Consider the following 24,271-nt stretch of genomic DNA (forward strand, 5'->3'; position numbering starts at 1 on the left):
GCTCCATGCACCAGGAGCCCGACGTGGGACTCGATCCCGGGTCTCCAGGATCGCGCCCTGGGCCAAAGGCAGGCACTAAACCGCTGCGCCACCCAGGGATCCCCTGTTTTTTTTTTTTTAATGGTAGCCACCCTAATGGTTGTGTAATCTGTGTTTAATTCCTTTTATTTATTTATTTTTGTGTTTTTTTGTTTGGGAGTGGCATATTATATTTGCAGTCAATCATGTCCATAAATTATTTATACACTGTTGATACAGTATTTTTGGCTTAGTATTTCTGTTGTGTTCTAATAGTCCCTGTATTCTAATTCATATTGAAGTTAGACCCATAATTTTATTCTGAAGTTGAATGTAATACCTGGTATTGATATTCACTAATCAAGTACTGGGTGTTATTACCAGTTTGTAAGTATTTTAGTTTGATTTGGAGCCTGACACATCAGTGATAGGTATATCCAATCTGCTAGTCACTTGAGAAGAAGCTTAGAATAAAAATGGCTTTAGCTTGCACTATGTTTTTTATTAAAATATAAGTTATTACAATAAGTAATATGTACTCTTTGCTAAAAAAAACTTTTATTGTTCAGAAAGTTGTAACATGAAAAGTAAATGTCACCATTTTTCTAGTCTTTTTTGTCTACTTCCTTAGATGTTATCACTGGCAAGGAGTGATGGTGTATTCTTTCAGAATTTTTTTTGCCGGTTTTATAATTTTGATTTCCTGATATATCATTGCATTATATCCTTATAGTTCATAAATCACTTTCTGCTCCATATTGCTACTGAAATTCTGGTCATGTGTGTCTTGCTTTTAGATTGATTCATGTATGGTCTTGATCTTAGGCTGATGGTTTAACAGTAGTGTTTCCTTGGGTCCATTAATTGATCCAGTACTATAGCATTCCATAGGAAACCATGTCCCTTCCTTAGAGATTTTGATTTTCATCTCTGGAAAATTGGATGATTTAGATTAGGCTCTATAAGCCTTTGGTTGTATTGAATATTGGACCAGATAATTCTTTGTTGTGAGTGATTATCCTGGATATCGTAGATTGTTTAGCAGTATCCCTGGCCTCTACCCAGTAGCAGCCCCTTTCCTCACAAATATGACAACCAAAAATGACAAACCAGACATTTTTTTTTAAAGGTTTCTATTTTTTTTTTTTTTTTAAGATTTTTATTCATGAGACACAGAGAGAGAGAGACAGATCGAGAGAGAGAGAGAGAGAGGGAGGCAGAGACACAGGCAGAGGGAGAAGCAGTCTCCATGCAGGGAGCCCAACATATGGGACTCGATCCTGAGTCTCCAGGATCATGCCCTGGGCTGAAGGCAGCACTAAACCGCTGAGCCACCCAGGCTGCCCTGTCTCCAGACTTGCCAGATATCCAGTAGGGGACAAAATTGCCCACATTTGAAAAATACTGATTAGGGAGCTAAAAGAGCAGGGTCTTGAAGTTGATAAATCAGGATTCTGGTTCTGGCCCTAAAATTTTATATTTGTCCAGTCACTCAACTTGTCTCTCCTCCTCCTTTTTCTCTTCCCTCCTCCCTTTTCTCTTCTCTCTTCCTATTCCTTCACCACCACCTCTTTCATGGTTTTGAAGGTGTAAATGTTTGGTACAAATTATAAAGTGAGGAACTAATTTTTTCTAACTCCCTTCTTTAATTTAAATTTCACTGTGACATTTTAAAAGGATGTGGAAGAGTCTCCTAAATCAGTATAATATTCTTGCTTCACTGTATTGTGAAGTGTAATAAATTACTGATTGACTTTATAATTAAATAGTCCTGGCCTTTTCAATGAGTCCTATAGTCTTCATGGTGTGTCCTTAGGTCTTTGTTGGAAAACCCTACTGGTTTCTTAAATATCTGTTTTTTTCCTTCAAATGAAAATAGTTTGTTTAGACCCTTGTTATAATTCATGTTATAAGCTGATATGAATGTGTTTTATTTACTTATGTATTTAAAAGATTTTATTTATTTATGTGACAGAAAGCACAAGCAGGGGGACCTGCAGGCAGAGAGAGAGGGAGAAGCAAAGCAGTCTCCTCACTGAGCAGGGAGTCCGATGTAGGGCTTAATCCCAGGACCCTGGGATCATGACCTGAGCTGAAGGCAGACACTTAATTGACTGAGCCACCCAGATAAATGTGTTTTAAGATACCTTCCACAGAGCAGGTTTTGGTAGGATGGAGACCATAGGTTGACAGGAGCTAATAAACTTGGAGACTGGCAGTCCTATGTCAGGCTTGTGAAACCATGAGGCATTTTGTACTTTAAAAGAAAAGCTCATAATTATTTACCCTGTCCTATCATGTGGGGCTGGTGTAACTTCAGTCGTTAATGGTAGCCTCTTGGATTAGATCTTCACTGACTTGAACGCTGGCTGGTAAACAGGAACTGAGCAGTGTTACCGCTTCCAGGGTCCATCCGGATTATTAACACTAATCAGAACTGTTTATCTCTATCTCGCTTATAAATGGTAACTCTTAATTTTTAACAGGGTGGAGACACTATTCCCACTTGAGAGTGAGTCTGCAGTTAGCTTTTGTCTAACCAAATTTAGTGATATGATAAAATCTAAAAAAAAAACTGGCTTTTTTGTGATGTAGATGTAAGGTTTGGTCTTTCTCTTTGCTGCCTCCAGCTTGCACCACACACCTTGCTTCTCAGACCTCATGTCTACCAAGTTCTGAGTTACTATTCTGTTTCATTACAAATTAATTATAATTAATAGCACTCCTCGGTGTCCATCTTCCAGCTATCTGCAGTCAGACAGATAGCTGTCTTTTGGGTATCAGCTTGTCTTTTGGGACTTCTAATTCATCATCTTGTACCTTGCTATTAGTCTTTCTTTATTCCTGGTTATTATGTAGGACTATTGGTATAGATTTGTCCTTCCTGTTCTTGTTACAGTCCCCTTTTTTGAGAATTTTCTGATTATTCAGTTTTCTTTCTTTTTTTTTTAAGATTTTATTTATTCATGAGAGACACAGAAGGCAGAGACATAATAGGCAGAGGGAGAAGGAGGCTCCATGCAGGGAACCCAATGTGGGACACGATGGAGTCCCTCCCGGGACTGTAGGATTATGTCCTGAGCCAAAGGCAGATGTTCAACCACTGAGCTACCTAGGCATCCCTGGAATTACTATTTTTAAGAGTTTCAGTGTGAGTAGCTTTTGAAAACTTCTCAGGTAGACCCAAGATAGATATCCTTTTATCCCCCCTATTTTGATCCTCTTCTTATCCTTCTTTTGGTATACAAAATACCACATCTCAGGTGGGGTGATGGTAATTCTATTGAGTTACTGTGAAAGAAATAATTGAGAATTTCTAATGGTTATATGACCCAGAAGACAGCATGTTTCTTTTTTGTCTGTATTTCTTCATGCATTCAACATTTATTTAGTTAAACTCTAACGGGATATTGTGCTAGACATTGAGGGTACAGAGATGAATTAAAACAAAGCCTTGCTTTGAATGAACAAATAGAAGAGGAGATGATAGACACATACACAGATAAATACAAAATGAGATAGTTACAATTTCTCAAACCAGGGCAGGTCTGCTTTGGGATGGTAGTGAGATATATCTTATTGTCATGTCAGTTTTACACAGTATGTAATTTGATGCATTTTCATTTTATAATGTAGATGGATATTGTCAATGCAATATGGAAAAGTCACTTGAACTTTTATTTCTGAGGACAGGTCCTTCTGGCTGTGTCCTAGACTATTTTCTCTTCTAGGAGTGGATGGTGTGGTAGTAAATCTAATGACAAGGAATTAGGATGCTGAAGGATGATTAGGATGCTATAAATAGAGGAGGATATTCTACCGGGCTCTCGGATAATTTCTTGTCTGTTGACAAACTCTTTCACTGGGTTAATGACTTAGCTTGTTCTCCTTGTCATATTATTTGTTCATTTCTAACAGTCATTTCTTTATAAAAGTCATTTGCTAAGATTTCAAATGTCCTTCTGCTTATCTGTCAACCCCTTCTCTCATCTTTCATAACAGTCCTCGATTCTCTACTTCATGACTTGGTTTATTTGAACTTGCAGATTTTTTTTATTTTTTTATTATTTTTTTAAACAAGTTAGTTTTTTTTTTAAGATTTTATTTATTTATTCAAGAGAGACACACACACAGAGGCAGAGACACAGGAAGAGGGAGAAGCAGGCTCCATGCAGGGAGCCAGATTGGGACTCGATCCTGGGTCTCCAGGATCACGCCCTGGGCTGAAGGTGGTGCCAAACCACTGAGCAATCCGGGCTGCCCAGAACTTGCAGATTTTTTTAAAGGCTAAATCTTGTCATGTGGGAATATTTTCTAGTAATAGGAACTCATTTCCATTCCCCTAAGCAGACTGTGTTTCCATGTTGTAATTGCATACCTGCTTTATGTTTCTCCCTTGCAATAAAAATGAAAAAAAATTTGTATATTATTTCCTTCATTGAAATGTCTATGTAGGAAATTTTCTGTTAGATATGGAGCCTATCTTGTGGTAATATGGTAATCGTAGCCTTGTCTTAATTGCAACAGGTGATGTTATTATTTCTGGAACACTGTACAAGTCATTTGTTTTATATATTTATATATGTTATATATATTTATAAATAAACTGTTATGTGCCAGCCATTTACTCTGATCTTTAGATCCTTGTGCTGTGCCAAAGACCCATCACTACATCAGTTTTCTATCATTACTTGAAAGTACCAAATGTGAGATGAGAAAGTAGTTGATAATTAGTACAGAGAAACCTGATGGATGAAGGTTTCTGTTTTGATAAGGTAGAATGAAGAAAGAGGCTTATAAAAATCAGCTTCAGTTTATAAAGCTGAAATAAATTTATAGTAATATTTAAAAAAGATTTTATTTATTCATGAAAGAGAGAGAGAGAGAGAGGCAGAGACATAGGCAGAGAGAGAAGCAGGCTCCATGCAGGGACTTGATGTGGGACTTGATCCAGGGACTCCAGAATTACACCTTGGGCCAAAGGCAGGCGTTCAACCGCTGAGCCACCCAGGTGTCCCAGATTTATAGTAATTTGGATACAGAATAAAAGATGCTATCTTTTTAGGAATCTTCTTTATAAATCAGCCTTGTAATTTCTTAGAAATATTTTTTTTCTGATTGTTAGTAACAATGCTTTTTTTTTTTTTTTAATTCATTTGAGAGAGAACAAGAATGGAGCAAAAACAGGAGGAGGGGCAGAGGGAGAGTGAGAAGCAGACTCCCTGCTGAGCAGGGAGCATGACCTGGGGCTTTGTCCCAGGATGCTGAGAGATGGGAGCTGAAGGCAGATGCTTAACCATCTGAGCCACCCAGGAGTCCTGAGCAATGCGTTTTTATTTTTTATTTATTTAAAGAATTTATTTATTTATTCATAGACACAGAGAGAGAGGCAGAGACACAGGCAGAGGGAGAGGGAGAAGCAGGCTCCATGCAATGTGGGACTCGATCCCAGGTCTCCAGGATCACACCCCAGACTGCAGGCGGCGCCAAACCGCTGCACCACCGGGGCTGCCCGCAATGTGTTTTTACTATAGAAACTTGTAGATATATACAAAGAAAAAGTTTCCCATAAATTTTATGACCCAGAGAAATATACTGTTAACATTATGATGAATGTCTTTTTTGGTTTATTTTAAATGTACACATATGCAATTTTTTAAAAACAGTAACGAGATTGTGCTGTATCCACTGTGTTCGAGATTTTCCTTTTTAGTCTGTAAAAAATGATACAAAAATAAATAAAAAAGTGATACGGTGACTTTTTTCTAATGTCAATTTGATATTTCTCTGTGGTTTAATGGAACTATGTATATATATATATAGTATATATATATATATATGTATGTGTATATTTTAAAGATTTTGTTTATTAATGAGAGAGAGAGAGAGAGAGAGAGAGAGAGGCAGAGACACGGATAGAGGGAGAAGTAGGCTCCATGCAGGGAGCCTGGTGTGGGACTCAATCCCAGAACTCCAGGATTATGCCCTGAGCCAAAGGCAGATGACCAACCATCCCTGATGGAGCAATATTTAAAAAGTTTTTTTAAAAATTATAAACCAGTATGTAATTGTAAAAATTCAAACATTAATATATATATTGTAAGGAAGGAAAATTTCTTGTAATTCCCTTTCTTTAGCTATAACTGCTAATAGTTATTAGTTTTCATGGCATATAGTTATGTATTACAGTATGATTATTTTTTGGTATATGTTGGATTGGTGTTTACAAAATTATTCAATGTCCAAGTGTTTTGGTGCTTCTAATTTATTTTGCTATTTACAGATAATAATTGAATTGAACACCTTTCTATCTACATACCTCTGTTCATTTCCTTAGGATAAATCCCTAGAAAGAAAATTACATCAAAGGGTGTTATACAGTTTTAAGGTTTTCTATACAATTTGCCTCCTGGAAAGGCTGTGGCAGTTACATATCCTTCAGCAATATATGAAGTTATTTATACTGACATGTGCTCATTAACATGTGATTGTATTTTCTTAAATTTTCCATTCTGTTTGGTAAAAACTAGTATATAGTTTAAAACCAATTATTTTTATCCTACTGAAGGTGATGATTTTCTCATGCTCATTGACTGTGTTGTTGATTTTTCTGTGCTCTTTTCTTTTTTTATTTGAATTTTTTTTGTATTAAGGATATCATCAAGAACATAGTCTATTTGCTTAATTAAATCATAGGCATTTGCTTTTCTTGGGTGTTATGTAGTACTTAAATTGTGTAAACTTAGAAGTACATTTTTTAAATATTCTGTATCTAGTAGACTTGTTATTCAAGTTTATTTTTAAATATTCTGCATACTGTTATCTAATAAATGCTCTATGTAACTTTATTATGATAAAATATTTTGAAATAAATTCAATAGCGAATTACTTGTTTTAAATGAGAACTAGAAATCTAATAGGCATTATTTTGTGACCACTTTATTAATTCTTCACTGGTTTAATGAACCTTATTTTATTTTTTTTCTGCTAATAGCTACAAGTGTATTCATCAGAGTTTGGAGGATAATAATAGATGTCCAAAGTGTAACTATGTTGTGGATAATATTGACCATCTGTATCCTAATTTCTTGGGTGAGTCTTTGGAATGATTCTTTATTTTTTAAAATATCCTATCCCCAAAAGTGTGTGGTGGCACTGATTTATTTGGAAAACCGTGTAGGGGTAAAGCAAATCTTTCTTTCCTACTCACCTGGGTGCTTTCCCCAGTCTTCATTACTTTGTGACAGAATTTCCATACCATGTAATGTTAGTACTATATTATGTTATTTTAAGTTTCATGAAAGGAGAAAAATCGACTGACACAACTCTTAGTTTCTTGTACAGGTGGCTGGACAGAATGTGAGGCTACAGAATGCCAGAGTTCAGAATACCTCTGTCTTTATACAGTGTGTTGCATTCCTGCTGGTTGTGCTTCTGGGGTGTAAGGGAGTCAAAGGAGGAAAGTGTTAATGGAAAGGGGGGGGGACGTAAAAAAAAAAAAAAAAACCCTGGGGGTAATTGGATTCCTGAATAGGGGAAGAGCCTCTGTGACCTGGGGGCAGGCAATTGAAAAGTAAGGACTTGGAGAAGAATTTAGGGAAAGAAGAAATATTTGAGTGGTGTGATAGATACTCTGTAGGACTGGACTTTATGGGCTAAGTTGGGTATAAGGGAAATGAAAAGTCTGGCAAAGCAGAAACCTTTGTCCGTGAACTTGGAAACATGGATTGATGCTGCTGAGCAGGCTCTAGAATCATTTTTCTATCAGTTGTAACATTGGAAAACTTCTTTTGGAAGGGCTAAATACAGAAAGGAATCTAATCTTCTGATAATTTTTGTGTTAAATAAAATTTCCAGGCAACATTCCCTAATGAATCCAAAAGTTGGAGATTCTTTAATCTGAATTTCTAACTCGAGGGAACACTATATATTAGTATGGAAGGAGTTTTAAAAGTACTGTTTTTGTTAGAAGGTAATTTCATACATTAAGTATGTATTCTCATATATATCCAGTAAATAGCACAGTCATACCTTACTGATTTCTGAGCTAGAAATTATCTTGATGATGATCTGGTTTTTTAACATTCTCTTTTTATGGTTAAAAATTTTGGTTTTGGATGAGTGGAGTGTAAGTATATTATGTCCATATTTGAAGTCTCTTAGAGTGCTGCTTCTTAATGTGATTATGTATGTCAGCCATGGAAATAACATTTTATCCTGATACATCTTTTCCTGTTTTTCTGCCCATCATCCATTCCAGTCTTTACCATTTGTACAATATTAGTCAAATTCATAAGTTCCCATATTAGGTAGTTAGGGACTTAATATGTATCCTGTGCATTCAGGATGCCCTTGAGATCTGTTACTGAACATGGAATTCTACTTTTTTCCCCCCTTTACTGAAAGGGGGAAAAAAAACTTCTAACTTAACTTATTTCTAACTTAAGTTCTAACTTATTTCCATTGCTTCAGCTTGAGATTACATGATTTATTTGTGTAGTGCCTATCATTCTTGGTTGGGATTAGGACTTGAATCTTTTGAAATAATTTTGGATTTCTTCTTGAGCATGGTAAAACAAGTATATGTTTTACAATTTTGAAGGCATTAGATAGCTTTGCACTTTTTTTTAATTGATAGGTTAGGACCCTGTCATGGATGAAGGATGAACTATACATTTAATGTAGCAGTTGTCTTCAAAACTTTTTGCTTGGATGACTCATATAAAAATTCTGAAAAATGATGTTCTTCCTCACACATTGATCCCTCATTTAAAATGATCATCCTCTGGGCAGCCCCAGTGGCTTAGTGGTTTAGCGCCGCCTTCAGCCCAGGGTGTGATCCTGGAGACCCAGGATCAAGTCCCACGTCAGGCTCCATGCATGGAGCCTGCTTCTATCTCTGCCTGTGTCTCTGCCCCCCTCTCTCTCGGTCTCTAATAAATAAATAAAATCTTTAAAAAACAATAAAATGATCATCCTCAAATTTTCTTTATAAGTTTAAGTGGTTTTAAAGGATGTAACTTTAGGAGTATTTTAAATCTGGTTATTTAAAAATAAAGCTTTTATCTCTTTTTAAAATGTATCCAGTGGAATCTAAATATCAAAGTGATTTGATATTTATCATTGATTTGAAAATAGACACCTTTCATTAACAATGGGAGATTTTATGCACTCGTTTTCTCTTTGAATTTTTACTTAAATTGCATTATCGTCCACATAATTTTATCCATATATAATGTGTTTTTATGCTTGAAATCCTTATTGATCTATCTGTAATACTATTCTGTAACAGAAATTTATGTAAATAGAAGCTATAGACATAGAAATGTTTTAACTTTTCTAACATTATTAAGCATTTAAAGATCTCAAATTTTTTTTCTGGGTTATTACTGAGTTAGTATGCAATTGATCAAATATTTACAAATTTTATGAAGTATTAGACATAAATTTTTATTGAAAATGTGCTGCTTATCAGTTTTGGTGCTTTTCTTGATTAGTTCTAGTACTCCTAGTGGTTATTAGTAGGAGAAGGAATCACTTTCATTGTATTCTTTTAATTATTTGTTCATTTATTTAGGATCCTCAGTTTTTATTTTTATTTATTTTTTTAAAAAGATTTTATTTATTCATGAGAGACACAGAGAGAGAGGCAGAGACACAGGCAGAGGGAGAAGCAGTCTCCATTCCATGCAGGGAGCCTGATGTGGGGCTGGATCCAGGGTCCCCCTGGGCTGAAGGTGGCGCTAAACCGCTGAGCCACCCAGGTTGCCCGGCTCCTCAGTTTTTAAAAAATTGAAATATAATTGAAATACAACATTCTGTAAATTTAAAATTTTTCTTTTTCTTTTTTTAAAAAGATTTTCCTTTTTTAACTGTAAGTCTTCTTGAGAACTTTGTTGATGGAGATTGAAGGAATTTTGTTAACAGTAATCTCAGTTTTCTTTTTGCCTCGTTCTGACTTAAGAAATTAAGAAAAAAGGCATTTATTGATTTATCATCAAAGACAATCTTTTTTTCCCTCTCATTCATGAGATATTTATTAAAATAACACATTTAGGGAAAAAATCAATACAATGTATACATCATTACTGAAAACTGTATACCATCATACAAAAAAGGATTTTATTTTGGGAAATTGATTCCTAATTTATGGCAAGTTTTACTTTCAGAAATAAAACCACAAAACAACACAATCTAATTCAATCTTAAAGGCTGGCATGCTGAGCAAGGAATGTTCTTATTCTTTGTGGGAGCTCCTTCTTTACACTGTCAGGTACCAGGGCTCTGCCTTTTGGTGTGATTTCAGCCACCAAGTCATCAACAGTAACGTGTTCTAGTCCTTTTTCTTTAATTACCTCTTTACAGTGTGCCTTCAACTGGTCCTTCCAGCCACATTCAATTAGTTTAGCTCTCAGCAACTCTTTGAGGCGTTCTCTTTCTCCAGTTTCTATCAACTTTTGGTTAATCGCTGCTCTCAGCTGCTCATCTTTGTTCATCTTGCTAACCACACTCTTCAGCTGCCTGGACCTAGACCCCTCATCAAAGACAATCTTAATGTTCAATTAGTTAACAATGAAATTGTTTCTTTAATTTTAATGAAAGCAAATAATTGGAAGGCAAGCACTCAAAAACGATTTGATTTTCTAGTCATTATAATTACATACTTTTTTTTGTCAACCAAGTACTTTGATTTTTCCTTTCCTGCCCTAAACACTATATATTACAGACCCTTTTCTTACTGAATACCTTCCCCCACCTCTTCTTCTACCTTCCATGGCATTGTTTCAGTCCCCTCTAGGACCCTTGGTCATCCAACACATTCTGTTCTTTCCATCCTACTTGGTCTTGAGAGCTCTGTTTCTTTTACCAGTTACTAGAAGCCTTTTGCAAGATGAAGTCTTACTGTCCCACACCCCTATCCTCATCCCTGCATTTGCTCTCCTTTGTTCCTGCCAAGACTTGCCCTCTAGCTCTCCCTATCCCTTCCTGTGTGAAAGCTCTCTTCAGCTGCCTGCCTTTATCTCTCTTCCTCACTCTCTTTTCTAACTTTCCCTGTCTATATAAAAATTTTGTAAATTGAATTTTATCTCCCTTATGAATGACATTATCCTTTGAAGGGACAATGTGAACGCTAAGTTTAAAATACTTACTTTAAAATACTGAGTTTAAAAAGTAAATACAAAAAAAAAAAGTAAATACAGCATGTAACAACCATACTACTGGCAGGCAGTGTCCTAAGTGCTTCCTGTAAGCTAACTCATTTCATTTTCAGTCCTATGAGGCAGGTACTGTCAGTAGCATCCTCATTCTTCAGGTGAGGAAACTAAGGCACAGAGAAGTTGGGTTACTTGTATAAAGTTACACAGTCAGTAGTAGTAGAATTGGGATTTGGACCTACGTAGTCTGTCTCATGAGTATATGTGCTTTTTTTTTTTTTTAATTTATTTAAAGATAGTTGCTAGAATGGAAGCTTTAGCATTAGAAATGCATTGTTTATTCTTAGCACTGTGGCCAGGATCCAGAGACTTATAATTATGAATATAGAATATCTTTCAAGTTCAGTGATATATAAGATTTCTCAGTAAAATGCAATGTGGTATACACTTGTATTAAAATTTAAGTCACAGTTTTTATTCAAATGGTTAATTCTGTAACTGAAATATTAAACTCTTATTCATGTACTTCTCTTTATTCCCACTATATTGTTTCAAGCTCTCCTTTCTCTTCCCTGGGTTATATTAGTAACTTTGCTTATGAGATACATACCAGGCTCTTCAGAATCAGGCTTCCATCTATTTTCATTTCTAGCCTTAGTTCATAGCCTGTTAATCATTAACAAAATCACTTTTGACCCCGTGTTTCAGCCATATTGATTTAAAGTCACCTTACCTCTTGGTCTTATATGACTTGAACCCCTCTTTCTTACACTCTTCTCTGAATTCTTTTCCACTTTGTAATGAAGCTCTGTGTGCATGTTATGGCCCAATTCTAATTTTTAGTATATGTGCTGCCGAAGCGAGCACTTATGGCCCAATTCTAATGTCACCTTCTATGTATAGCCTCCTCATTTACACTCTAATTGTTCTTTGTTGTATGTTTTTTGTAAGTCCCCTTCAGTGATAGTACTGATTATCACATAATTACTGCATCATATACATTTGTCTTCTATTCAGAGTTGCTTGAGCTTTAGATTGAGTCTTACTTAGATTGAGTCTTAATTATTTTTGAAGCTTGGATTTCTAATGTGGGTTTAATACTTCTGTGGTTTGGTAAGAAATATTTATAGTTGGATTGTGGTATAGTGGAAAATATTAGATAGTTGGGTTTGTATCCCAACTCTGTTTTGTATTTTATGTCACCATGAGGTAAGTTCCTGATGCTCCCTTTAATAGTCCCTCATTACTAAAATTGGGAGAAGAACCCATAAGATAATGTCTGTAAAGTGCTAGGCTAGTGCTAAACTGGCTTAGTACTACTTTCTTTTCCTTTATTAGATTTTCTGTTGTTTTTGTTTGTTGTTACCAGTTAGTCGTTAAACATAGAAGAAAAGGGGCAGCCCGGGTGGCTCAGCATTTTAGCATCGCCTTTGACCCAGGGTGTGATCCTGGAGTCCCGGGATGGAGTTCCACGTGGGGCTTCCTGCATGGAGCCTGCTTCTCCCTCTGCCTGTGTCTCTGCCTTTCTCTCTCTCTCTCTGTGTCTCTCAAGAATAAATTAAAAAAAAAAAAAAAGAAGAAAAGAATTTGTAGAATTGATTAATTTAGTGGTTTGGTGATAGGATCAAGTTCTTTCCATCTTTTTGTTCCTCCATCCCAGCATATGCATTGGTTCTTTGACTAGCTTCCCCCCCCCCCCCCCCCCCCCCCCCCCCCCCCCAAGATTTCAGGATGGCTCTAAGCAGTTCCAGGTATCATCTCTTAATGAAGGGAGGGAAAGAACCTGTGTTTTCTATCCACTTCTTTCTGTGAAAGATAGCATACCCTTCATTGGTTACAACTAGGCCACATGCTTAATCCCATGTCAATTATTGGCAAGAGTATGAATACCTAGATTGGCTTAGGTTAGTCAAGAATCATACCATTTGGCTGAGGTAGAACCTAGCTTTTCTGAAAACATGTGGCAGCCTCACAGTTGGAAAATAATTATGTTATTTAAAAAAGAGGGGTGGTGGCTTTGGATAGGTAACTGACAGTATCTACCATGATATATTTTCTAAAGATATTTATTATCTATTTATCTATCAGAAAGAGAGAGAACATGCATAAGCAGGAGAAGTAAATATCTGCCATGATGTTTATAGGAAAGTAACACAAAGAAGAACAAATAAAAATCCTTAGTGTCTACCTTATAGAATCAACCAGGTACATGTGGAGGATGAGACAGTTTCACACAATGAGATTTATCTCCTCCAGATGCTGATAGTATCATCATGGAGATGTGTACGAGAAAGCATGTATTCCAGAGAATTCTTCTTCTTCTTCTTCTTCATCTTTTTTTTTTTTTTTTTTAAGATTTTATTTATTTATTCATCAGAGACAGAGAGACAGAGACACAGGCAGAGGGAGAAACAGGCTCCACACAGGGAGCCCGATATGGGACTTGATCCCGGGACCCCAGGATCATGCCCTGGCTGAAGGTGGCGCTAAACCGCTGAGCCACCAGGGCTGCCCCAAAGAATTCTTCTTTAATAATAATGATAGTAGGGATCCCTGGGTGGTGCAGCGGTTTGGCGCCTGCCTTTGGCCCAGGGCGCGATCCTGAAGACCCGGGATCGAATCCCACGTCAGGCTCCCGGTGCATGGAGCCTGCTTCTCCCTCTGCCTGTGTCTCTGCCGCTGCGCGCCCCCCCCCCCCCCCCCCGCCCCGTGTGACTATCATAAATAAAAAAAAATTTGAAAAAAATAATGATAGTAATAATAGCAGTTGTAGCAGTAGAGGCTGTGGCAAAATTGTTTTAATTTGAAATAAAGTGAAAACCTAGCATTTTCTTCTTAGCATCCTTTTTTTTTTTAAGATTGATTGATTGATTCATTCATTCATTCATGGGAGACACAGAGAGAGAGAGAGGCAGAGACAGGCAGAGGGACAATCAGGCTCCATGCAGGGAGGCCAAAGGCAGGTACTAAACCCCTAAGCCACCCAGGGATCCCCGTTCTTAGCATCTTTTTAATTTGGAGGCTTTTTAAAGTGAAAATAGAACCCATTTAAGCAGAACAACTAGATGATACATTTAACAATACAAATTATATGTGCTTTTTGTTTTTTCTTTTCAGTGAATGAGCTTATTCTCAAACAGAAGCAAAGATTTGAGGAAAAGAGGTTCAAATTAGACCACTCAGTGAGTAGCACCGTATGTTTCAACTCTTATTACTATTTTTAAATAAATTTCCATTTGTTGTTTTTATTGGTTTAATATTAATTAGATATTAAAGCTTAGTATGTCATTGATTTTTTTTAAAAGAAAATTTAAGGTTTTTCTGTTTTGAACTTTGTTAACTGCATTGTCTAAAATTTAGTGATCATCTTTTGAGAGGTCTTTCAGGATCACATTGAGTCAGAGATGGCTTGAGATACATGACATTTGGAGAATTATATAGCAGGGTGGAGCTGTGGTTGGTAATTTGGAAAAACTGTTGGAAGATTCTTAATTTAAGAGAATAAAAAAAAAATCAGAGATTGTTGAGGGAGGTGAGCCTAAATGAATACTTTACCAAGTACAAAGTTGAAAGTATGGCTAGACAGATAATGAAAATCCAGGCACTTGGTTTGAAGGGAATTACACCTTTAGATGTGCTCACTTAACATTTGTCATGAATATGCCTTCTGTATCTGTTATCTAGATTGGTTTAAGGGAGAAATAGTGTTTAATTTATAATTAGAAGGCAGTGGGGAACCACTGGTGGGAAGGAGTAGGTTAGAATATTATAGCATGTTTTTGGTATCTATGTAGTAAACATTAGGAAGTAGTAATTAAACATGTATTTTAAGCACTCTAAAACAATTTTCTTAGGAAGTTACTGTGTTTCTTCATTTTTAGAATGGCCACAGGTGGCAAATATTACAGGATTTGTTGGGAACTGACCAAGATAACCTTGATTTGGCCAATGTCAACCTCATGTTGGAATTACTAGTGCAGAAGAAGAAACAACTGGAAGCAGTAAGTGGCAGTTGAATTTTAGAACATTTTAAGTGATGTTCTTTATTGCATTGAAAAAGATGTAGAAATATTTTAAAATAATAGGGTAGTGTCTGTCACTCAGTACATCCAGTTTTATTCAGTAAGAAAACATGAGGAAGGTATCACTTCTAACAGATTTCCCTTTTCAAATAAAAGGAAAGACAAATTTCTTTCTTATTCTGTTTTGTTTGTTTTTTAAAGATTTACTTATTTGTTTATTCATGAGAGACACAGACTGAGAGAGAGAGGCAAAGACATAGGCAGAGGGAGAAGCAGGCTCCTCGCAGGGAGCCTGATGCAGGACTCAATCCTGGATCCCGGGATCATGATCTGAGCCAAAGGCAGGCGCCCAACCGCTGAGCCACCCAGGCATTCCGGAAAGACAAATTTCTTATAAGTTACTTGCAGTGGCCAGTTTATATTAAGAAAGACTGAGTGATAAGAAAGATCATGAGAAAATACAATTTCACTTTAATATGGAACAATTGTATTCGTCACTTTTCTTCTTCTTCTTTTTTTTTTTTTTAAAGATTTTATTTATTCATGAGGGACAGAGAGAGAGAGAGAGAGAGAGAGGCAGAGACACAGGCAGAGGGAGAAGCAGGTTCCATGCAAGGAGCCTGATGTGGGACTCGATCCCGGGTCTCCAGGATCATGCCCTAGGCTGAAGGCAGGCGCCCAACCGCTGAGCCACCCAGGGATCCCCTTGGTCACTTTTCTTATAATGAATACATTCCTTGCCATATCTTCCCTTATTCATGCACTCATAAGATTTGGAAGAGTAAATAGAGATTATTTTTATCTATATAAAATCCTTTTAGCAGGTGTCCATTGTTGGCAGCTGTAGCATATGACTTAAATAAATGCTTTTAGAAAGGTAGGAACTGGAACTAAACATATCTTGTTTTATGTAATGAAATGTAAATAAATATAAAATTGCATTTATTTCATGTAAATAAATATAAACAGTGTAAAATGAATTTTCCATATATTAGTCAGGAATTGAATATGATCATTAGTAGCAATTCACACCTTAGCATCAGCAAATACCCTCCTGATCTAGCTTAAACAAAAAGAGGTTATTTATTGATAGGATAAGGAAGTGAGTAGCTGACATACATGAAAATGAAGAGTTTAAAACCAAATATTGGGAAGATTGGAACCGTAGCCAGCTTTTCTGGAGAGTATAAGGAAATGAGATCAGGCACTTGAATGTTGTTGGATCTTTCTTTGGTGCTTCTCATGTCTGTTTTTTTGGAACATGTCTCATTTTCTTTTCTCAGATCATTATAATGTGAGTAGTGTAGTCATTTGCCCTTCATTTATGTTTATGGTTTTTGATAGAAGAAAAGGGACTTTTCAATTTCAGTTTAAAAACATTCTGTGGATGGTTTATTAATATAGCTTAGATCTAGATTCCATCTGATAGAATGGGAATCTATTAGTAGGAGAAGGGAGTAGTTGAGGTTGTGCTTCCTAAAATGATTCTCCCATTCTGGGAGTGGAGCACAGTTGGAGGGAATTTGTCCTATATTTTTGGGGGAGAGGGGGTTTATCTTTTACTACTTCTTATTCTTCTTCTTTTTTTTTTTTTTTTAAGATTTTATTTATTTGAGAGAGAGAGAGAGAGAGGCAGAGGAACAGGCAGATGGAGAACCCGGGTCAGGATCAAGTCCTGGGCTGAAGGCGGCGCTACACCGCTGAGCCACCCAGGCTTGCCCTACTTATTTTTTCTTTCAGTTTTATTGAGATATAATTGACCTAAAGTACTGTATAAGCTTAAGGTATACAGCATAATGACTTGATATACATGTATTATGCAGTAATTACTGCAGTAATTTTATTTTATTTTTTGAAGATTTTATTTATTTTTTCATGAGAGAGACATACAGAGAGAGAGGCAGAGACATAGGCAGAGGGAGAAGCAGGCTCCATGCAGGGAGCCCAATGTGGGACTCGATCCCAGATCTCTAGGATCATGCCCCGGGCTGAGCCACCCGGGCTGCGCTACTGCAGTAATTTTAGTTAACATCCATCATCTCTTATAGATAAAAGAAAAAAATATATTTTTCCTTGCATTGAAAAATATAAGGACTTATTCCTTTTTTTTTTTTAAGATTTTATTTATTTATTCACGAGAGACACAGAGAGAGAGAGAGAGATAGACACAGGCATAGGGAGAAAGCAGGCTCCATACAGGGAGCCTGACATGAGACTCCATCCCGGGTCTCTAGGATCACACTCTAAGCTGAAGGCGGTGCTAAACCACTCAGCCACCCAGGCTGCCCAGGATTTACTCTTTAAAAAAAAAAAAAAAAAGATTTATTTATTCATTCATTCAGAGAGAGCGAAGAGAGAGGCAGAGACACAGGCGGAGGGAGAAGCAGGCTCCATGCAGGAAGCCTGATGTGGGACTTGATCCCGGGTCCCCAGGATCACACCCCAGGCTGCAGGTGGCGCTAAACCGCTGTGCCACCGGGGCTGCCCCAGGATTTACTCTTTTAGCAACTTTCAGATATACAATGTAGTGTTAACTTTAGTCATTATGTTTTACATTACATCCTCCATACTACTTATGATATACCTGGAAGTTTGTGCCTTTTGACCACCTTCATCTAATTTCTCCAACCGCCTGTTTCTAGTTACTATAGATATGATCTGTATGAGTTTGGTATGTTTTGTTTTGTTTTAAGGTTCCACATGTAAGTGAGATCAGTTATAGTACTTGTTTTTCTCTGTCTGACTTATTTTACTTTAGCAAAGTGTCCTCAAGGTCCATACATTTGTTGCAAATGGCAAGATTTTCTTTATTCTTATGGCTGAACAGTATTTCATTGTCTCTTCAGCGTGGTGATTCAGTTTTTTTTGATAAATACTGAGAAGTAGGATTGCTAGATAATACGGTCTTTCTATTTTCAAATTTTTAAAAGAAAAAGTAGGCTCCATGGGTGTGGAACCCAATGTGGGGCTTGAACTCAGGACCCTGAGATCAAGACCTGAGATAAGATCAAGACTTGGAGGCTTAACTGAGTGAGCCACTCAGATGCTCAGTTTTTTTTTTTTTTTTTTTTTTTTTTAAAGCCAAAACGCACCTGGGTGGCTCAGTTAGGCATCTGAGGACTCTTTTTTTTTAAGATTTATTTATTTATTTATTCATGAGAGACACACAGAGAGGTAGAGACACAGGCATAGGCAGAAGCAGACTCTGGGATCATGCCCTGAGCCAAAGGCAGACGCTCAAGTGCTAAACCACCCAGGCGTGTCCCAGCATCTGACTCTTGATTTCAGCTTGGGTCATGATCTTGGGGTTTGTGAGATTGAGCCCCATGTTCAGCTCTGCACTCAGATGGGAATCTGCTTGGGGTTCTCTCCCTCTGCCCCTTAGGTGCCCCGAAGATTTTTAGCTTAATGTAGTCCCACTTGTCTTTTATTTTGTTGCTTGTGCTTTAGATGTTAAAGAATCGTTGTCAAGACTCTCCTATGGTTTAAAGCATAGTTTTCTTTTTTTTTCATATAAATATTTTCATATAGTGATAAATGATATAAAGACTTCTATGATAGGTTGAAAACATGCAGTTACCTTGTTACCTTAATGCTATGTAAATGAGAGTAAAGGGATGTTAAGGGTTGCCTGCGTGGCTCAGGGGTTGAGCGTCTGCCTTTGGCTCAGAGCGTGATTCTGGGGTCCTGGGATGGAGCCGTACGTTGGGCTCCCTGCAAGGGGCCTGTTTCTCCCTTTGCGGATGTCTCTGTCTCTCTTTGTGTCTCTCATGAATGAATAAGTAAAATCTTAAAAAAAATTAAATCTTAAAAGAAAAAGTTTACATAAAAAGCGTGTCTGGGTGGCTCAGTTGAGCATTTAGATCTTGATTTCAGCTTGGGTCGTGATCTCGAGGTTGTGAGATCACGCTCAGCATTGGGCTCTGTGCCAGGCATGGACCCTGCTTAGGATTCTCTCCCTCTGCCACTTGTGTGCTCCTGTGAGTGCTTGATCACTCTCTCTCTTTCTCTCTCAAATGGATAAATAAATAAATAAATAAAATTTAAAAATGGAAAGATGTTTATATAAAAAGCTTCCTATTGTAGTTATCCTTTTGACATAAGCCTTTGTTTACATTTTGATGTTTGTGTTGGTAAATATATAGATCTAGTTTGTTTTAACTAATGTATGATAATCCATTGCATAAACATATCTATTCCCTTATAATGGACATTTATGTTCTTCCTAATTCTTAGCTGTGCCTATGCTGCATTTAATGTTGTTATACATGTCTCCTTGTGCTCTTGCATATACACTTAGTGATTTAAGGAATGCAGTTACTGTTTATAGAGTTTACATGCACATTTTAACTTATCAGATATTGCTAGATTGTACTTTTGTGGGTTTGTACTATATGCACACCTGGTATTTTCTCTTATAATTACTGCCGATCTGATAGTTGTTTGATGGTTGTGTGTGTGTGTGTGTGTGTGTGTGTGTGTGTTGGGTATTGCTACTTTGCCAAATATTTTGGTAATTGAATTCTAGTTGAATTGCATTGTGGTCAGACAGTACGATTTATGTGATTTTAGATTGGGTATTTTTCTTGATCCCATTTTATTTGGTTTGTGGGTTTATCATAGATAAGTTTTTGCTTTTTTCCTTAATGGATGCTTTTGGGTTTTTAATATAATTTACATTGTATCTTCAAGTAATATCCTTATCTGTATTATAGGAATCTTAAAATAATATACTTCCATTTCCTCTCTCCTGGTCTTCGTACTATATTTTGTCATATATTTTATTTTTGTATATATTATAAACCCCACAGTCAGTTATTAATTTTGGCTTAAACAGTAAATCATGTTTTATATTCATTTTTAAAAAGTCTTGTATTATCTGTATATTTACCATTTCTAGTGCACTTTTGTTTTCCATTCATTCTTTCGAATTCTATCTGTAATTTTCCTTTTGTCTGAAGGACAACCGTTATCATTTCTTTAGTGCAGATCTGCTGGTGATGAATTCTTTTACCTTTTGTATTTGAGAAAGTTATTTATTCTTTGTGTTTGAAAGGCACTTCCAAATAAGTAAAGAATTCTAGATTTATGTTTTAAAAATATTTTAAAGATACTACTTTATTTATGGTCTTATATCTTGCCTTGTTTCAGATTAGAAGTCTGCTGTCGTTTTCTTGTCCTAGTGTGTTCCTGTTTAGTATGTTCTTTATGTTGGCTTAAGCCTTTTGATTTTGACATACATTGGTTACATACCTTCCCCTCATTATTCCGTTTTGGGGATTTTTGAGATTCTTGGATCTGTGAGTTTATATGATTTGGAAAATTTTTAGTCATTGTTTCTTCCACTATGAGAACCTCACTTAACCATCTATTAGGCTGGTTGAAGTTACTCCATAGCTCACTGATAAATAGTTCTGTTAATTTATCTTTTTGATTTCTCCCCTATATAGTTCATTTTGGATAGTTTCTATTTCTACTTTCAAGTTCACTAATCATTTCTATCTGTTCTTAACATGTTTATGCTATCCTCTAACTTCTAGAACATATATGTAGTTACAACTCTTTGAATATCTTTGTTTACTAATTTTGTTGTTGTCATTTCTATATCTGTTGTCATTGATTGACTTTCCACCTTATTATGGAATGCATTTGCCTTTTTACTTGCATACTTATTAATTTTTTGATTGGATGCCAGAAATTGTAAATTTACTTTGTTTAGTGCTGGTATTTTTGTATTCCTTTATACATTGTTGAGCTTTGTTCTGGCACATAGTTGAGTTACTTGGAAATAGTTCTATTCTCTTGAATCTTTTTTTTTAAGCTTTAATAAAGTGGGGCCAGAGGAAAGTTTTATATAGGCTAATTTTGCCCCACTACTGAAGCAATCTTTTTGAGTATTCAGCCTGATGCCTGTGTAAGGTTTTTCCGACCTGGTTCCTGGGAAACTATAATATTCTGATCCTTTTCCTGAGGATTATTGTTTCATGTAACTGGTTTGCTGTTCTGTTCTAAGGTAGGAGTGTGATTTCTGTCTTTCTCACTGTATTTTAGTTAGATGTGTAAGTTCATTATGTATGGTTTTGGTCCATTATGGCTCAGTATATGATTTTTTTTGGTTACATGTTCACTTGCATTTGCAAACAGTGTATTATTTGTTGTAGTGCTTTATAAATGGTGATTGTGTAGCATTTAATATTATTTAAATCTTTTTTCTCCTTGCACTACCAATTACTGATATGAGTGTATTAAAAATATAGTTTTGTCTGTTTCTCATTAATTCTTGTGATTTGCTTAATGTATTTTGAAGCCTGTTATTTGGTATATTCATGTTTAGAATTGTTATGTCTTTTGGACATACTATCCCCTTTAACATTTTCTGGAAATATTTTTGTTCTGAAGCAGGGGAGCAGCAGAGGGAGAGGCATGTTCCTCACCAAGCAGGGAGCTGAAAGTGGGGCTCTATGCCAGGACCCTGGGATTATGACCTGAGCCAAAGGTAGATGCTTAACTGACTGAGCCACCTAGGTGCCCCGTCTTTTATATTTTTTGATATTATTAAAGCCCCAGTAGCTAGTTATGATTAGAGTTTCTGTGGCATATCCTTGTTTTTTTTTAAAGATATTTATTTATTTATTGATTGATTGATTGATGAGAGAGAGAGAGAGAGAGAGAGAGAATATGAATGAATGAGGTAAGGGGCAGAGGAAGAAGTAGACTCCCTGCTGAGCAAGGAGCCTGATGGATGATGTGTGGCTCCATCCCAGGACTCCAGGATCATGACCTGAGCCAAAGGCAGATGTTTAACTAACTGAGCCTCCTAGGCACCTTTCCTTCTTTGTTTTTTTTTTTTTTTTTTTTTTTTACTTTATGCCATCATTGTCTTCATGTTTTAAAAATTTGTCTTTTAATAGTGTGTACTTGAGTTTCTTTTCTTTCTCTCCTTTTATTTATTTTTTTTTTTTAAGATTTTATTTATTTATTCATGAGAGACCAGAGAGAGGCAGAGACCTAGGCAGAGGGAAAAGCAGGGAAGCAGGGTCCCTGCAAGGAGTCCGATGTGGGACTCCATCCCTGGACAGAAGTGTCCAAAGGCAGACACTCAACCGCTGAACCACCCAGGTGCCTCAAGTTGTTGTTGTTGTTGTTTTAAACACTATAACTCATTTAATTCAAGTCCTTAAGTTCATTTTAATATAATGTAACTATTGATATGGTCAGGTTTGGGGTCTGCCACTTTGGTATTTTCTATTTTTCCATATATTCTCTATTTTGTATTCCTCTTTTCTTGCCTTTCTTAGAGATCAAGTTTCTAGGATTTTCCATTTTAGTATTACATTTTATCTTCTCTTTTTTCACATTCTCTTAAAATTGTATTTCTATTAGTTTCTCTAAAGATTATAAAGTACTTTTTATAATCAACCTTCAGTTTAGAGTATGCCACTTCAGAGATAATGTATTCATAGTCAACCGTTAACATATACCATTTTATGGAAAATGTAAAAGCTCACAACAATTCAATTTACCAAAATTCTACTTTTGTGATTAATTGTTTATAAGCCCTACTAAATAGTTTTCTGCTTTAAATAGTAGCCTTTTGAAAATTTGATCCAAAACTACCCCCACAAAAATAGAAATCCAATATTTACCCTTTCAGAAGTTTTCATTTTTTCTTGCCTATCTAAGCTGCCACATCTGGCTCATTTCTTTTTTGTCAGTATAACTTTCTTTACTATTTCTTGGAGAGCTGATAGTTTTGTTTTCTGTGGAAGTCTAGGGTTTTTTTTTTTTTTTTTCCTTTATTCCTTTTTAGTACTTTAAAGGTATGTTTTCATTGTCCCCTGGCTTCTTTGTTTTTGATGAGAGAGGGAGAGAGAGAGGCAGAGACATAGGCAGAGGGAGAAGCAGGCTCCATGCATGGAGCCTGACCTGGGACTCGATCCCAGGTCTCCAGGATCACGCCCTGGGCTGAAGGCGGCGCTAAACCACTGAGCCACTTGGGCTGTCCTAATGTTTTAAAGTCCTTTTTGCCCATTCCAGAATTTGTATCATCTGTGAATTTCATTCTTTTGCCTTTTTCTTTTTGACTTTCTACCTTCTTTACATGTCTTCTAATTTTTTAAATTGTAACTTTGACATTCTATATTCAAGAGTGGTATAGAGACTACGGTAGTTAAAACTATTCTCCTGAAAGGTCTTGCCTTTTCCATCGTCAGGGAGCAAAGAGTAAGAGATTGATCTCTCTTCGGTTTAATCAGAAATTTAGCTGAGTTGGGGTTCAGTTGTAGCTTTAGTTTCAGTCCGTTGACTTTAAAGTATATAATTGACTTGAACAACATGGGTTTGAATTGTGAAGGTCCACTTATACACAGGTTTTTAAAAATAGATACTATAAATATATTTTTGATGTGATTTTTAATTTTTAAAAAAAGATTTATTAATTTATTTGAGAGAGAGAGTAACAGCGCATGAAAGAGCATGAGGTGGGGAGAGGCAGAGGGAGAGCCTGACACAGGGCTCTGTCCCAGGACTCTGAGATGATGACCTGAACCGAAGTCAGGTACTTAACCTGACCTAGCCACCCAGGTGCTTCTCCTTGTGATTTTTTATTTACTTATTTTTTGGGAAAGATTTTATTTAATTAGAGACACAGAGAGACAGAGACAAAGGCAGAGGGAGAAGCAGGCTCCATTCAGGGAGCCCAATGTGGGACTTGATCCTGGCACTCCTAAGTCAAAGGCAGATTGCCAAATGCTGAGCCACTCAGGCGTCCCTCCTTGTGATTTTTTTAAAATAACTTTTTACTGTCTCTAGCTTACTTTATTGTAAGAATACAGTGTACAATACATATACAAACTGCATTAATGGACTTCGTTATTAGTAAGGCTTTTGGTCAACAGTAGGCTATTAGTTTTTGGAGGGTTAAAAGTTACACATATATTTTGGACTGTGCTGGGGGTAGATGTCCCCAATTCCTATACTATTTAAGGGTCAACTATAGTATTTTACTTTTTAGTTTATCCCTTTTTTATTGTTACTCTGGGAGTAACCTTTTACATTTTAATCTGAAAGGTATTG

At 36.4% G+C, this 24,271-nt stretch overlaps 2 protein-coding genes across 8 annotated transcripts in view; one reads left to right on the forward strand and one right to left on the reverse strand.

The window, feature by feature from the left end:
* The window catches only part of COP1 (COP1 E3 ubiquitin ligase), a 243,488-nt gene that overhangs the window by 28,024 nt on the left and 191,193 nt on the right, over positions 1-24,271 (forward strand). For 5 of the 7 annotated variants that reach the window (XM_038542423.1, XM_038542424.1, XM_038542425.1 and 2 more), the window contains exons 3-5: positions 7,013-7,110; positions 14,292-14,368; positions 15,056-15,175. In XM_038542423.1, coding sequence (XP_038398351.1) covers positions 7,013-7,110; positions 14,292-14,368; positions 15,056-15,175 — 295 coding nt within the window. The remainder of the gene's footprint in view (positions 1-7,012; positions 7,111-14,291; positions 14,369-15,055; positions 15,176-24,271) is intronic. The other 2 variants (XM_038542427.1, XM_038542429.1) reach the window with 1 other exon arrangement.
* On the reverse strand, positions 10,039-10,545 carry LOC102151295 (transcription and mRNA export factor ENY2-like). Its single transcript, XM_038542430.1, has one exon. It carries the CDS (start codon positions 10,512-10,514, stop codon positions 10,224-10,226), a length of 291 nt encoding a protein of 96 aa, XP_038398358.1. The 5' UTR covers positions 10,515-10,545; the 3' UTR covers positions 10,039-10,223.

This window comes from Canis lupus, chromosome 7 (assembly GCF_011100685.1).
Source record: "Canis lupus familiaris isolate Mischka breed German Shepherd chromosome 7, alternate assembly UU_Cfam_GSD_1.0, whole genome shotgun sequence".
NCBI lineage: Eukaryota > Metazoa > Chordata > Mammalia > Carnivora > Canidae > Canis > Canis lupus.